The sequence below is a fragment of the Salvelinus alpinus genome, chromosome 1 (assembly GCF_045679555.1).
Source record: "Salvelinus alpinus chromosome 1, SLU_Salpinus.1, whole genome shotgun sequence".
Classification (NCBI taxonomy): Eukaryota; Metazoa; Chordata; class Actinopteri; order Salmoniformes; family Salmonidae; genus Salvelinus; species Salvelinus alpinus.
Window position 1 is genome coordinate 15,886,209 of NC_092086.1, and position 17,500 is coordinate 15,903,708.

At 52.8% G+C, this 17,500-nt stretch overlaps 1 protein-coding gene across 1 annotated transcript in view; it reads left to right on the forward strand.

The window, feature by feature from the left end:
- LOC139569805 (uncharacterized) overlaps nt 1-17,500 on the forward strand; it is a 122,624-nt gene that overhangs the window by 73,172 nt on the left and 31,952 nt on the right. The window contains exons 7-8 of the mRNA XM_071391519.1: nt 753-870; nt 1,620-1,761. Coding sequence (XP_071247620.1) covers nt 753-870; nt 1,620-1,761 — 260 coding nt within the window. The remainder of the gene's footprint in view (nt 1-752; nt 871-1,619; nt 1,762-17,500) is intronic.

The following is a 17,500-nucleotide window of genomic DNA, read 5'->3' on the forward strand; positions in this document are numbered from 1 at the left end:
TTTTTCATCATTGTGTCAATGAATTACCTAGTTTTTCATCATTGGGTCAGTGAATTACCTAGTTTTTCATCATTGGGTCAGTGAATTGCCTAGTTTTTCATCATTGAGTCACTGAATTACCTAGTTTTTCATCATTGGGTCAGTGAATTGCAATGAGATCTCAAGGAAATATACCTCATTGGAAATATATATTTTCATGAAGCAAATAACCTCAACATTGTAGACATTTCTTAAAGGCTGACATTAGTTTTGCGTTGTAATGTCCAAATCAAAGACAACCATATAAGCACAATAACATAACATCCCTTCCGTAAGACAGGCCATTTCTGTTCCTGTCCGTTTCCTTTTGGATTTCAAGGCTAAATAATAAATAGCACAGGGCAGCATGTAGAGTATTATTTACAGCTTAGAGGAGATCAAGCTTACTAAACTAAACACTTGTCAGGAACTGCTTTATGAAGTCCAGGGTCAGCGGCTCTCTACTCCCATTGGGTGCGTTTAATAGGATATCTGTAGAGGCAGGAAACTGACTGAGGGGTCAGTCCTCTTTCATCATGTAGTAGCACCTATTTACACTGCCCTCTGGTGGAACGTCTGGAGACCCTGTCTGCGTCCCGAGACCCTGTTCCCTGTCTCTAACTGCTATCTGTCTCTAATTGTTCCCTGTTTCTAACTGTTCCCTGTCTCTAACTGTTATCTGTCTCTAATTGTTACCTGTCTCTAACTGTTCCCTGTCTCTCCTCCTTTCTAAGCAGGCAGATATCTGGACAGCACATCGTCCGGGTCCTCGTCACGCTCCCAGAGTCCTTTGCTTTTGAGTCCTGCTGGCTCTCAGAGCACCTACAACAACCCTCTACTGCGCTCCCTCAGGTATAGCTATTGTAGCTAATTCAGGGGGTAGACCCGACTGGGACTCGACCCGGGTCCAGCGACTGACCCGGGTCCAGCGACTGCGCTCCCTCAGGTATAGCTATTGTAGCTAATTCAGGGGGTACCCCCGACTGGGACTCGACCCGGGTCCAGCGACTGCGCTCCCTCAGGTATAGCTATTGTAGCTAATTCAGGGGGTAGACCCGACTGGGACTCGACCCGGGTCCAGCGACTGCGCTCCCTCAGGTATAGCTATTGTAGCTAATTCAGGGGGTAGCCCCGACTGGGACTCGACCCGGGTCCAGCGACTGGGACACGACCCGGGTCCAGCGACGACCCGGGTCCAGCGACTGGGACTCGACCCGGGTCCAGCGACTGTTAACCCAACACCTTAGTCATTACGCCAAGAGATCCAAACCTCTTGACAAGGTGGCTAGGAGTTGTGTTAAGCTCGCTACAATATAGTACAGTTCAACCATTGATGTTGATGTATCTACTGTATGAATGGGTTGTACAGTTAGTTCACCCTGTGTCTATGTTCTACTATCTGTGACTGTTGCTGTGACTGGGTGTGTATTTGAGAGAGTTTGTATGTGTCTGTCTGTCTTACAGTATATAATATATCCTCATCCTCTCCTCCTCCTGTCTCCAGTCACCCAGGAGAGGGTGTGTATTTGAGAGAGTTTGTATGTGTCTGTCTGTCTTACAGTATATAATATATCCTCATCCTCTCCTCCTCCTGTCTCCAGTCACCCAGGAGAGGGTGTGATCCAGCTGATTTCTGTAGCCCGCTCCTCTAGTCTGGGCATCACCGTCGGCGGAGGCTCCAACAGACCGGACGGGCCTGCAGTCTTCATCCAGGAGGTTCTGTCTGGGGGAGACTGCCACAGGGTAAGTCACCAATGGGATCCATCCTGAAAGAACAGGGTACCAGTGGAGAACCCCTTCTCATAGATTCACTTCATAACAGATCCTGTAGTCATAGTTACCTCCATTGGGTTTTAACACTGGGATGAAATGAACCAGACTCACACCACTGGTAGAACATCCAGTCAACGATGGATTATGGTGGGAAGAGTTACATTAGGCATGTCGACATGGTAACGTCAATCTGCTCTACTTAGAAATGGAGTTACATTAGGCATGTCGACATGGTAACGTCAATCTGCTCTACTTAGAAATGGAGTTACATTAGGCATGTCGACATGGTAACGTCAATCTGCTCTACTTAGAAATGGAGTTACATTAGGCATGTCGACATGGTAACGTCAATCTGCTCTACTTAGAAATGGAGTTACATTAGGCATGTCGACATGGTAACGTCAATCTGCTCTAATTAGAAATGGAGTTACATTAGACATGTCGACATGGTAACGTCAATCTGCTCTACTTAGAAATGGAGTTACATTAGGCATGTCGACATGGTAACGTCAATCTGCTCTACTTAGAAATGGAGTTACATTAGGCATGTCGACATGGTAACGTCAATCTGCTCTACGTAGAAATGAAGTTACATTAGGCATGTCGACACACCATGCTGACCAATGGTTTAAAGCCGTTCCTATCACCTCTGACCAGAACATCGGCCCTCATTTTCTGTTAATTTCCAAACAACACTTCATATTGAAACTGCACAAACAGCCCCGTTGGTCAACAGTCAGCAGGGTGATCTCTTAACACACCACAGTCAGCAGGGTGATCTCTTAACACATCACAGTCAGCAGGGTGATCTCTTAACACACCACAGTCAGCAGGGTGATCTCTTAACACACCACAGTCAGCAGGGTGATCTCTTAACACACCACAGCCAGCAGGGTGGTCTCTTAACACACCACAGTCAGCAGGGTGATCTCTTAACACACCACAGCCAGCAGGGTGGTCTCTTAACACACCACAGCCAGCAGGGTGATCTCTTAACACACCACATCACTTCCTGTCCTGATCTCTACCTCCCTACCATCTAGCCTCTACCACACCCACAGCACTCCCTGACCTCTACCTCCCTACCATCTAGCCTCTACCACCCCCACAGCACTCTCTGACCTCTACCTCCCTACCATCTAGCCTCTACCACCCCCACAGCACTCCCTGACCTCTACCTCCCTACCATCTAGCCTCTACCACCCCCACAGCACTCCCTGACCTCTACCTCCCTACCATCTAGCCTCTACCACCCCCACAGCACTCCCTGACCTCTACCTCCCTACCATCTAGCCTCTACCACCCCCACAGCACTCCCTGACCTCTACCTCCCTACCATCTAGCCTCTACCACCCCCACAGCACTCCCTGACCTCTACCTCCCTACCATCTAGCCTCTACCACCCCCACAGCACTCCCTGACCTCTACCTCCCTACCATCTAGCCTCTACCACCCCCACAGCACTTCCTGTCCTGATCTCTACCTCCCTACCATCTAGCCTCTACCACCCCCACAGCACTCCCTGACCTCTACCTCCCTACCATCTAGCCTCTACCACCCCCACAGCACTCCCTGACCTCTACCTCCCGACCATCTAGCCTCTACCACCCCCACATCACTTCCTGCCCTGTCCCCCATCTGCCCACTCCCAGAAATATGACACTGATAGGAAAAGGTGAGAGGAGAGGGGGAGGATGGGGAGGGCAGGGCAGGAGAGGGGGAGGATGGGGGAGGGCAGGGAAGGGAATAGATGAGGGTTGTCCATATTCCAAAACCTCTCTGGAAAGCTGACACTAATGGAGAGGGGGGAGGATGGGGGAGGGCAGGATGGGAAGGGTTGTCCATGCTGCACCTTTCACCTGCAGTGTGATAGATGGGGTGACTATGTACAGAAAATGCTGTCATTTCTATACGGTTCACCCGATATGGATTAAAATACCCTCAAATTAAGGCTGACAGTCGGCACTTTAACCTCATATTCATTGTTTGATTTCAAATCCAAACGTTTGAAGTATAGAGCCATAAGAAGAAAACATGCTTCACTGTGCCAATAATTACTGAGGACACTGAATAATTACTGGAAATAGAGAGATAGAGACATAGAGAAATAGATACATACAGTTGAAGTCGGAAGTTTACCTACGCTTAGGTTGGAGTCATTAAAACTCGTTTTTCAATCACTCCACAAATTTATTGTTAACAAACTATAGTTTTGTCAAGTCGGTTAGGACATCTACTTTGTGCATGACACAAGTAATTTTTCCAGCAATTGTATACAGACAAATTATTTCACTTATAATTCACTGTATCACAATTCCAGTGGGTCAGAAGTTTACATACACTAAGTTGACTGTGCCTTTAAACAGCAAAACAAATCCAGAAAATGTTGTCATGGCTTTGGAAGCTTCTGATAGGCTAATTGACATAATTTGAGTCAATTGGAGGTGTACCTGTGGATGTATTTCAAGGCCTACCTTCAAACTCAGTGCCTCTTTGCTTGACATCATGGGAAAATCAAAAAAATCATTGAAGACAGTGAAAAATCAGTGAAAAATTGTAGACCTCCACAAGGTCTACTCTGGTTCATCCTTGGGAGCAATTTCCTAACACCTGAAGGAAGGTACCACGTTCATCTGTACAATAGTATGCAATAGTACGCAAGTATAAACACCAAGTATAAACACCATGGGACCACGCAGCCGTCATACCACTCAGGAAGGAGACGCGTTCTGTCTCCTAGAGATGAACGTACTTTGGTGTGAAAAGTGCAAATCAATCCCAGAACAACAGCAAAGGACCTTGTGAAGATGCTGGAGGAAACAGGTACAAAAGTATCTATATCCACAGTAAAACGAGTCCTATATCGACATAAATATGAAAGGCCGCTCAGCAAGGAAGAAGCCACTGCTCCAAAACCGCCATAAAAAAGCCAGATTACGGTTTGCAATTGCACATGGGGACAAAGATCATACTTTTTGGAGAAATGTCCTCTGGTCCGATGAAACAAAACAGAACTGTTTGGCCATAATGACCATCGTTATGTTTGGAGGAAAAAGGGGGAGGCTTGCAAGCCGAAGAACATCATCCCAACCGTGAAGCACGGGGGTGGCAGCATCATGTTGTGAGGGTGCATTGCTGCAGGAGGGACTGGTGCACTTCACAAAATAGATGGCATCATGAGGCACAGAGAACACAGCCACGGCAGGCCTAGAATCACACAGCCACGGCAGGCCCAGAACCACAGAGAACACAGCCATGGCAGGCCCAGAACCACAGAGAACACAGCCACGGCAGGCCTAGAGCCACAGAGAACACAGCCATGCCAGGCCCAGAACCACAGAGAACACAGCCACGGCAGGCCTAGAGCCACAGAGAACACAGCCATGGCAGGCCCAGAACCACAGAGAACACAGCCACGGCAGGCCCAGAACCACAGAGAACACAGCCATGGCAGGCCCAGAACCACAGAGAACACAGCCACGGCAGGCCTAGAGCCACAGAGAACACAGCCATGGCAGGCCCAGAACCACAGAGAACACAGCCACGGCAGGCCTAGAGCCACAGAGAACACAGCCATGGCAGGCCCAGAACCACAGAGAACACAGCCATGGCAGGCCTAGAATCACACAGCCACGGCAGGCCCAGAACCACAGAGAACACAGCCACGGCAGGCCTAGAGCCACAGAGAACACAGCCATGGAAGGCCCAGAACCACAGAGAACACAGCCATGGCAGGCCTAGAGCCACAGAGAACACAGCCATGGCAGGCCTAGAACCACAGAGAACACAGCCATGGCAGGCCCAGAGCCACAGAGAACACAGCCACGGCAGACCTAAAGCCACAGAGAACACAGCCATGGCAGGCCCAGAACCACAGAGAACATAGCCATGGCAGGCCCAGAGCCACAGAGAACACAGCCATGGCAGGCCCAGAACCACAGAGAACACAGCCACGGCAGGCCCAGAACCACAGAGAACACAGCCATGGCAGGCCCAGAACCACAGAGAACACAGCCATGGCAGGCCCAGAGCCACAGAGAACAAAGCAATGGCAGGCCCAGAACCACAGAGAACACAGCCATGGCAGGCCCAGAACCACAGAGAACACAGCCATGGCAGGCCTAGAGCCACAGAGAACACAGCCATGGCAGGCCTAGAACCAGAGAGAACACAGCCACGGCAGGCCTAGAGCCACAGAGAACACAGCCACGGCAGACCTAAAGCCACAGAGAACACAGCCATGGCAGGCCCAGAACCACAGAGAACACAGCCACGGCAGACCTAAAGCCACAGAGAACACAGCCATGGCAGGCCCAGAACCACAGAGAACATAGCCATGGCAGGCCCAGAGCCACAGAGAACACAGCCATGGCAGGCCCAGAACCACAGAGAACACAGCCATGGCAGGCCCAGAGCCACAGAGAACACAGCCATGGCAGGCCCAGAACCACAGAGAACACAGCCATGGCAGGCCCAGAACCACAGAGAACACAGCCATGGCAGGCCTAGAGCCACAGAGAACACAGCCATGGCAGGCCTAGAACCAGAGAGAACACAGCCACGGCAGGCCTAGAGCCACAGAGAACACAGCCACGGCAGACCTAAAGCCACAGAGAACACAGCCATGGCAGGCCCAGAACCACAGAGAACACAGCCACGGCAGACCTAAAGCCACAGAGAACACAGCCATGGCAGGCCCAGAACCACAGAGAACATAGCCATGGCAGGCCCAGAGCCACAGAGAACACAGCCATGGCAGGCCCAGAACCACAGAGAACACAGCCACGGCAGGCCCAGAACCACAGAGAACACAGCCATGGCAGGCCCAGAACCACAGAGAACACAGCCACGGCAGACTTAAAGCCACAGAGAACACAGCCATGGCAGGCCCAGAACCACAGAGAACATAGCCATGGCAGGCCCAGAGCCACAGAGAACACAGCCATGGCAGGCCCAGAACCACAGAGAACACAGCCATGGCAGGCCCAGAACCACAGAACACAGCCATGGCAGGCCCAGAACCACAGAGAACACAGCCATGGCAGGCCCAGAACCACAGAGAACACAGCCATGGCAGGCCCAGAACCACAGAGAACACAGCCATGGCAGGCCCAGAACCACAGAGAACACAGCCATGGCAGGCCCAGAACCACAGAGAACACAGCCATGGCAGGCCCAGAGCCACAGAGAACACAGCCATGGCAGGCCCAGAGCCACAGAGAACACAGCCATGGCAGGCCCAGAACCACAGAGAACACAGCCATGGCAGGCCCAGAGCCACAGAGAACACAGCCATGGCAGGCCCAGAACCACAGAGAACACAGCCATGGCAGGCCTAGAACCAGAGAGAACACAGCCATGGCAGGCCTAGAACCACAGAGAACACAGCCACGGCAGACCTAAAGCCACAGAGAACACAGCCATGGCAGGCCTAGAACCAGAGAGAACACAGCCATGGCAGGCCTAGAATCACACAGCCACGGCAGGCCCAGAACCACAGAGAACACAGCCATGGCAGGCCCAGAACCACAGAGAACACAGCCACGGCAGGCCTAGAGCCACAGAGAACACAGCCATGGCAGGCCCAGAACCACAGAGAACACAGCCACGGCAGGCCTAGAGCCACAGAGAACACAGCCATGGCAGGCCCAGAACCACAGAGAACACAGCCATGGCAGGCCTAGAGCCACAGAGAACACAGCCATGGCAGGCCTAGAACCACAGAGAACACAGCCACGGCAGGCCTAGAGCCACAGAGAACACAGCCATGGCAGGCCCAGAACCACAGAGAACATAGCCATGGCAGGCCCAGAGCCACAGAGAACACAGCCATGGCAGGCCTAGAACCACAGAGAACACAGCCATGGCAGGCCCAGAGCCACAGAGAACACAGCCATGGCAGGCCCAGAGCCACAGAGAACACAGCCACGGCAGACCTAAAGCCACAGAGAACACAGCCATGGCAGGCCCAGAACCACAGAGAACACAGCCATGGCAGGCCCAGAACCACAGAGAACACAGCCACGGCAGGCCCAGAACCACAGAGAACACAGCCATGGCAGGCCCAGAACCACAGAGAACACAGCCACGGCAGGCCTAGAGCCACAGAGAACACAGCCATGGCAGGCCCAGAACCACAGAGAACACAGCCACGGCAGGCCTAGAGCCACAGAGAACACAGCCATGGCAGGCCCAGAACCACAGAGAACACAGCCATGGCAGGCCTAGAATCACACAGCCACGGCAGGCCCAGAACCACAGAGAACACAGCCATGGCAGGCCCAGAACCACAGAGAACACAGCCACGGCAGGCCTAGAGCCACAGAGAACACAGCCATGGCAGGCCCAGAACCACAGAGAACACAGCCACGGCAGGCCTAGAGCCACAGAGAACACAGCCATGGCAGGCCCAGAACCACAGAGAACACAGCCATGGCAGGCCTAGAGCCACAGAGAACACAGCCATGGCAGGCCTAGAACCACAGAGAACACAGCCACGGCAGGCCTAGAGCCACAGAGAACACAGCCATGGCAGGCCCAGAACCACAGAGAACATAGCCATGGCAGGCCCAGAGCCACAGAGAACACAGCCATGGCAGGCCTAGAACCACAGAGAACACAGCCATGGCAGGCCCAGAGCCACAGAGAACACAGCCATGGCAGGCCCAGAGCCACAGAGAACACAGCCACGGCAGACCTAAAGCCACAGAGAACACAGCCATGGCAGGCCCAGAACCACAGAGAACATAGCCATGGCAGGCCCAGAGCCACAGAGAACACAGCCATGGCAGGCCCAGAACCACAGAGAACACAGCCACGGCAGGCCCAGAACCACAGAGAACACAGCCATGGCAGGCCCAGAACCACAGAGAACACAGCCATGGCAGGCCCAGAGCCACAGAGAACAAAGCAATGGCAGGCCCAGAACCACAGAGAACACAGCCATGGCAGGCCCAGAACCACAGAGAACACAGCCATGGCAGGCCTAGAGCCACAGAGAACACAGCCATGGCAGGCCTAGAACCAGAGAGAACACAGCCACGGCAGGCCTAGAGCCACAGAGAACACAGCCACGGCAGACCTAAAGCCACAGAGAACACAGCCATGGCAGGCCCAGAACCACAGAGAACACAGCCACGGCAGACCTAAAGCCACAGAGAACACAGCCATGGCAGGCCCAGAACCACAGAGAACATAGCCATGGCAGGCCCAGAGCCACAGAGAACACAGCCATGGCAGGCCCAGAACCACAGAGAACACAGCCATGGCAGGCCCAGAGCCACAGAGAACACAGCCATGGCAGGCCCAGAACCACAGAGAACACAGCCATGGCAGGCCCAGAACCACAGAGAACACAGCCATGGCAGGCCTAGAGCCACAGAGAACACAGCCATGGCAGGCCTAGAACCAGAGAGAACACAGCCACGGCAGGCCTAGAGCCACAGAGAACACAGCCACGGCAGACCTAAAGCCACAGAGAACACAGCCATGGCAGGCCCAGAACCACAGAGAACACAGCCACGGCAGACCTAAAGCCACAGAGAACACAGCCATGGCAGGCCCAGAACCACAGAGAACATAGCCATGGCAGGCCCAGAGCCACAGAGAACACAGCCATGGCAGGCCCAGAACCACAGAGAACACAGCCACGGCAGGCCCAGAACCACAGAGAACACAGCCATGGCAGGCCCAGAACCACAGAGAACACAGCCACGGCAGACTTAAAGCCACAGAGAACACAGCCATGGCAGGCCCAGAACCACAGAGAACATAGCCATGGCAGGCCCAGAGCCACAGAGAACACAGCCATGGCAGGCCCAGAACCACAGAGAACACAGCCATGGCAGGCCCAGAACCACAGAACACAGCCATGGCAGGCCCAGAACCACAGAGAACACAGCCATGGCAGGCCCAGAACCACAGAGAACACAGCCATGGCAGGCCCAGAACCACAGAGAACACAGCCATGGCAGGCCCAGAACCACAGAGAACACAGCCATGGCAGGCCCAGAAACACAGAGAACACAGCCATGGCAGGCCCAGAGCCACAGAGAACACAGCCATGGCAGGCCCAGAGCCACAGAGAACACAGCCATGGCAGGCCCAGAACCACAGAGAACACAGCCATGGCAGGCCCAGAGCCACAGAGAACACAGCCATGGCTGGCCCAGAACCACAGAGAACACAGCCATGGCAGGCCTAGAACCAGAGAGAACACAGCCATGGCAGGCCTAGAACCACAGAGAACACAGCCACGGCAGACCTAAAGCCACAGAGAACACAGCCATGGCAGGCCTAGAACCAGAGAGAACACAGCCATGGCAGGCCTAGAACCACAGAGAACACAGCCACGGCAGACCTAAAACCACAGAGAACACAGCCATGGCAGGCCCAGAACCACAGAGAACACAGCCATGGCAGGCCCAGAACCACAGAGAACACAGCCATGGCAGGCCTAGAACCAGAGAGAACACAGCCATGGCAGGCCTAGAACCACAGAGAACACAGCCATGGCAGGCCTAGAGCCACAGAGAACACAGCCATGGCAGGCCTAGAACCAGAGAGAACACAGCCACGGCAGGCCTAGAGCCACAGAGAACACAGCCACGGCAGACCTAAAGCCACAGAGAACACAGCCATGGCAGGCCCAGAACCACAGAGAACACAGCCACGGCAGACCTAAAGCCACAGAGAACACAGCCATGGCAGGCCCAGAACCACAGAGAACATAGCCATGGCAGGCCCAGAGCCACAGAGAACACAGCCATGGCAGGCCCAGAACCACAGAGAACACAGCCATGGCAGGCCCAGAGCCACAGAGAACACAGCCATGGCAGGCCCAGAACCACAGAGAACACAGCCATGGCAGGCCCAGAACCACAGAGAACACAGCCATGGCAGGCCTAGAGCCACAGAGAACACAGCCATGGCAGGCCTAGAACCAGAGAGAACACAGCCACGGCAGGCCTAGAGCCACAGAGAACACAGCCACGGCAGACCTAAAGCCACAGAGAACACAGCCATGGCAGGCCCAGAACCACAGAGAACACAGCCACGGCAGACCTAAAGCCACAGAGAACACAGCCATGGCAGGCCCAGAACCACAGAGAACATAGCCATGGCAGGCCCAGAGCCACAGAGAACACAGCCATGGCAGGCCCAGAACCACAGAGAACACAGCCACGGCAGGCCCAGAACCACAGAGAACACAGCCATGGCAGGCCCAGAACCACAGAGAACACAGCCACGGCAGACTTAAAGCCACAGAGAACACAGCCATGGCAGGCCCAGAACCACAGAGAACATAGCCATGGCAGGCCCAGAGCCACAGAGAACACAGCCATGGCAGGCCCAGAACCACAGAGAACACAGCCATGGCAGGCCCAGAACCACAGAACACAGCCATGGCAGGCCCAGAACCACAGAGAACACAGCCATGGCAGGCCCAGAACCACAGAGAACACAGCCATGGCAGGCCCAGAACCACAGAGAACACAGCCATGGCAGGCCCAGAACCACAGAGAACACAGCCATGGCAGGCCCAGAAACACAGAGAACACAGCCATGGCAGGCCCAGAGCCACAGAGAACACAGCCATGGCAGGCCCAGAGCCACAGAGAACACAGCCATGGCAGGCCCAGAACCACAGAGAACACAGCCATGGCAGGCCCAGAGCCACAGAGAACACAGCCATGGCTGGCCCAGAACCACAGAGAACACAGCCATGGCAGGCCTAGAACCAGAGAGAACACAGCCATGGCAGGCCTAGAACCACAGAGAACACAGCCACGGCAGACCTAAAGCCACAGAGAACACAGCCATGGCAGGCCTAGAACCAGAGAGAACACAGCCATGGCAGGCCTAGAACCACAGAGAACACAGCCACGGCAGACCTAAAGCCACAGAGAACACAGCCATGGCAGGCCCAGAACCACAGAGAACACAGCCATGGCAGGCCCAGAACCACAGAGAACACAGCCATGGCAGGCCTAGAACCAGAGAGAACACAGCCATGGCAGGCCTAGAACCACAGAGAACACAGCCACGGCAGACCTAAAGCCACAGAGAACACAGACATGGCAGGCCTAGAACCAGAGAGAACACAGCCATGGCAGGCCTAGAACCACAGAGAACACAGCCACGGCAGACCTAAAGCCACAGAGAACACAGCCATGGCAGGCCCAGAACCACAGAGAACACAGCCATGGCAGGCCCAGAGCCACAGAGAACACAGCCATGGCAGGCCCAGAGCCACAGAGAACACAGCCATGGCAGGCCTAGAACCACAGAGAACACAGCCATGGCAGGCCCAGAACCACAGAGAACACAGCCATGGCAGGCCCAGAACCACAGAGAACACAGCCATGGCAGGCCCAGAGCCACAGAGAACACAGCCATGGCAGGCCCAGAACCACAGAGAACACAGCCATGGCAGGCCTAGAACCAGAGAGAACACAGCCATGGCAGGCCCAGAACCACAGAGAACACAGCCATGGCAGGCCTAGAACCAGAGAGAACACAGCCATGGCAGGCCTAGAACCACAGAGAACACAGCCACGGCAGACCTAAAGCCACAGAGAACACAGCCACGGCAGACCTAAAGCCACAGAGAACACAGCCATGGCAGGCCCCAGAGCTGTTTCACAGAACAGAACAGTAGGGCATTGCTATCTCACATTCCGACCATCAGGTGTAGGAGAGACCATAAACTGAATATACTTCTACTAATATTCAGTTAGCCTGGTACCAGATCTGTTGGTACACTGGTCCAGGACCAGCTACCTCAGTGTTTAGCTAACCCCTGATCCAGGACCAGCTACCTCAGTGTTTAGCTAACCCCTGATCCAGGACCAGCTACCTCAGTGTTTAGCTCACATACCCAGGCAACCACTGATCCAGGACCAGCTACCTCAGTGTTTAGCTAACCCCTGATCCAGGACCAGCTACCTCAGTGTTTAGCTAACCCCTGATCCAGGACCAGCTACCTCAGTGTTTAGCTAACCACTGATCCAGGACCAGCTACCTCAGTGTTTAGCTAACCCCTGATCCAGGACCAGCTACCTCAGTGTTTAGCTAACCCCTGATCCAGGACCAGCTACCTCAGTGTTTAGCTAACCCCTGATCCAGGACCAGCTACCTCAGTGTTTAGCTCACATACCCAGGCAACCAGCAACCACTGATCCAGGACCAGCTACCTCAGTGTTTAGCTCACATACCCAGGCAACCACTGATCCAGGACCAGCTACCTCAGTGTTTAGCTAACCCCTGATCCAGGACCAGCTACCTCAGTGGTTAGCTCACATACCCAGGCAACCACTGATCCAGGACCAGCTACCTCAGTGTTTAGCTAACCCCTGATCCAGGACCAGCTACCTCAGTGTTTAGCTCACATACCCAGGCAACAAGCAACCACTGATCCAGGACCAGCTACCTCAGTGTTTAGCTAACCCCTGATCCAGGACCAGCTACCTCAGTGTTTAGCTAACCACTGATCCAGGACCAGCTACCTCAGTGTTTAGCTAACCCCTGATCCAGGACCAGCTACCTCAGTGTTTAGCTCACATACCCAGGCAACAAGCAACCACTGATCCAGGACCAGCTACCTCAGTGTTTAGCTAACCCCTGATCCAGGACCAGCTACCTCAGTGTTTAGCTAACCCCTGATCCAGGACCTGTTACCTCAGTGTTTAGCTAACCACTGATCCAGGACCAGTTACCTCAGTGTTTAGCTAACCACTGATCCAGGACCAGTTACCTCAGTGTTTAGCTAACCCCTGATCCAGGACCAGCTACCTCAGTGTTTAGCTAACATACCCAGGCAACAAGCAACCACTGATCCAGGACCAGCTACCTCAGTGTTTAGCTAACCCCTGATCCAGGACCAGCTACCTCAGTGTTTAGCTAACATACCCAGGCAACAAGCAACCACTGATCCAGGACCAGCTACCTCAGTGTTTAGCTAACCCCTGATCCAGGACCAGCTACCTCAGTGTTTAGCTCACATACCCAGGCAACCACTGATCCAGGACCAGCTACCTCAGTAATTTAGCTAACCACTGATCCAGGACCAGCTACCTCAGTGTTTAGCTCACATACCCAGGCAACCAGCAACAAGCAACCACTGATCCAGGACCAGCTACCTCAGTGTTTAGCTAACCCCTGATCCAGGACCAGCTACCTCAGTGTTTAGCTAACCCCTGATCCAGGACCTGTTACCTCAGTGTTTAGCTAACCACTGATCCAGGACCAGTTACCTCAGTGTTTAGCTAACCACTGATCCAGGACCAGTTACCTCAGTGTTTAGCTAACCCCTGATCCAGGACCAGCTACCTCAGTGTTTAGCTAACCCCTGATCCAGGACCAGCTACCTCAGTGTTTAGCTAACATACCCAGGCAACAAGCAACCACTGATCCAGGACCAGCTACCTCAGTGTTTAGCTAACCCCTGATCCAGGACCAGCTACCTCAGTGTTTAGCTAACATACCCAGGCAACAAGCAACCACTGATCCAGGACCAGCTACCTCAGTGTTTAGCTAACCCCTGATCCAGGACCAGCTACCTCAGTGTTTAGCTCACATACCCAGGCAACCACTGATCCAGGACCAGCTACCTCAGTAATTTAGCTAACCACTGATCCAGGACCAGCTACCTCAGTGTTTAGCTCACATACCCAGGCAACCAGCAACCCCTGATCCAGGACCAGCTACCTCAGTGTTTAGCTAACCCCTGATCCAGGACCAGCTACCTCAGTAATTTAGCCAGGACACCAGGGTTAACACCTCTACTCTTACAATATGAGCCCTGGGATCTTTAGTGACCACAGAGAGTCAGGACAGCAGTTTAACAGCAGTTTAAGACAGCACCCTACACAGGTCAATGTCCCCAATCACTGCCCTGGGGTATTGAGATATTTTTGGGGGAACCAGAGGAAAGAGTGCCTCCTACTGGCCCTCCAACACCACTTCCAGCAGCATCAGGTCTTCCATCCAGGACCAACCCTGCTTAGCTTCAGAGGCAAGCCAGCAGTGGGATTCAGGTCTCCCATCAGGACCAACCCTGCTTAGCTTCAGAGGCAAGCCAGCAGTGGGATGCAGGTCTCCCATCCAGGACCCAACCCTGCTTAGCTTCAGAGGCAGGCCAGCAGTGGGATGTAGGTCTCCCATCCAGGACCCAACCCTGCTTAGCTTCAGAGGCAGGCCAGCAGTGGGATTCAGGTCTCCCATCCAGGACCAACCCTGCTTAGCTTCAGAGGCAAGCCAGCAGTGGGATGTAGGTCTCCCATCCAGGACCAACCCTGCTTAGCTTCAGAGGCAAGCCAGCAGTGGGATTCAGGTCTCCCATCCAGGACCAACCCTGCTTAGCTTCAGAGGCAAGCCAGCAGTGGGATTCAGGTCTCCCATCTAGGACCAACCCTGCTTAGCTTCAGAGGCAAGCCAGCAGTGGGATGTAGGGTGGTATGCTGCTGGGAAAGTACATGTGCAAGCAACTAAAATCCCTTTTCAACTGTCAACATTTCCCCAGAATGGGATAAGGCTTAGCTACTGTTAGCGGTGTCCTTGTGAAACAACAGGATACATGATGTTAAATGTAGTGACTCCTAAGAGGCTGTTGAACCAAATCCTAGTCATCAAACAGTAAAACATACAGCAGCTCATTTCCTAATGAGTCATCCACAGTCTAAGCACCCTAAACATAACTCCAACACAATGTCTGCCTCGTTTTAAAGTCCTACAGTACACGATGTGAGAGTAGCTCAGATGAGCTTTCTCTCTTACAGTAAAACCAGGTGTGTGTGTGTGTGTGTGTGTGTGTGTGTGTGTGTGTGTGTGTGTGTGTGTGTGTGTGTGTGTGTGTGTGTGTGTGTGTGTGTGTGTGTGTGTGTGTGTGTGTGTGTGTGTGTGTGTGTGCATGTACCTCTTGGTTGGTGGTATGACAGTGATAGAGATGTTCTCTTGTATGGAAACAGCCCACCCTCTCCTCATCCCAATCCTGTCTCTATCCTGCTGGTCTCTTAATCTTGTGTGTCATGTATATTTTCCAAAGCCATGTAATGGGATGTAGAAGGATCAGAGGCTCTCTGCTCTGACATAGATTTTTCAGTTATGTTTTCCTGAATGTTCTGATTCTAGAAGGTTCCATAGCACCTAAACATTCAGATTCAGATTCTAGAAGGTTCCCATAGAACCTGGGTGTTATGATTCTAGAAGGTTCCATAGAACCTGGGTGTTATGATTCTAGAAGGTTCCATAGAACCTAAACGTTCTGATTCTAGAAGGTTCCATAGACCCTAAACATTCTGATTCTAGAAGGTTCCATAGAACCTGGGTGTTCTGATTCTAGAAGATTCCATAGAACCTGGCTGTTCTGAATCTAGAAGGCTCCATAGAACCTAAACGTTCTGATTCTAGAAGGTTCCATAGAACCTAAACATTCTGATTGTAGAAGGTTCCATAGAACCTGGGTGTTCTTATTCTAGAAGGTTCCATAGAACCTGGACGCTGTGATTCTAGAAGGTTCCATAGCACCTAAACATTCTGATTCTAGAAGGTTCCATAGAACCTGAATGTTGTGATTCTAGAAGGTTCCATAGCACCTAAACATTCAGATTCTAGAAGGTTCCATAGAACCTAAATGTTCTGATTCTAGAAGGTTCCATAGAACCTGGGTGTTGTGATTCTAGAAGGTTCCATAGAACCTGGACGTTGTGATTCTAGAAGGTTCCATAGAACCTGGATGTTGTGATTGTAGAAGGTTCTATATTCCATTAGACCGCTCCTCCTCCTGGGGTGTCCCTGACGGTTAATGACAGTGGAGAGAGAATTCTCATATTACTGCTGATGTGATGTGTTGGCCTTTCTAGCTGTTAGAAAAGCTGCCCTCTGCTCACATTGTGCCAACATGCAGCATCATGTAGAACAGGACACCTGCATCGTCTGCTCTGCTCTGGCCTGTCTGTCTGCTCTGGTCTGGTCCTGCTCGCTCTGGTCTGACCTGCTCTGGCCTGTCTGTCTGCTCTGTCTGCCTGCTCTGGTCTGTCTGTCTGCTCTGGCCTGTCTGTCTGCTCTGTCTGTCTGCTCTGGTCTGGCCTGCTCTGGTCTGTCTGTCTGCTCTGTCTGTCTGCTCTGGTCTGGCCTGCTCTGGCCTGTCTGTCTGTCTGCTCTGTCTGTCTGCTCTGCTCTGGCCTGTCTGTCTGCTCTGGTCTGGCCTGCTCTGGCCTGTCTGTCTGCTCTGTCTGTCTGCTCTGGTCTGGCCTGCTCGCTCTGGTCTGACCTGCTCTGGCCTGTCTGCTCTGTCTGTCTGCTCTGGTCTAACCTGTTCTGTCTGTCTGCTCTGTCTGACCTGCTCTGGCCTGTATTTCTACTGATGAACTGTATGTTACACACTGTAGTCTTTTATTTATTTATTTCCCTTTTTTAACCTTTATTTAACTAGGCAAGTCAGTTAAGAACAGATTCTTATTTTCAATGACGGCCTAGGAACAGTGGGTTAACTGCCTTGTTCAGGGGCAGAACGACAGATTTTTACCTTGTCAGCTCAGGGTTTCAATCCACCAACCTTTCAGTTACTGGCCCAACACTCTAACCACTAGGCTACCCGCTGCCCATCAGTCTACTGATGAACTGTATGTTACACACTAGTCTGAACTGTATGTTACACACTAGTCTGAACTGTATGTTACACACTCTATTCTACTGATGAACTGTATGT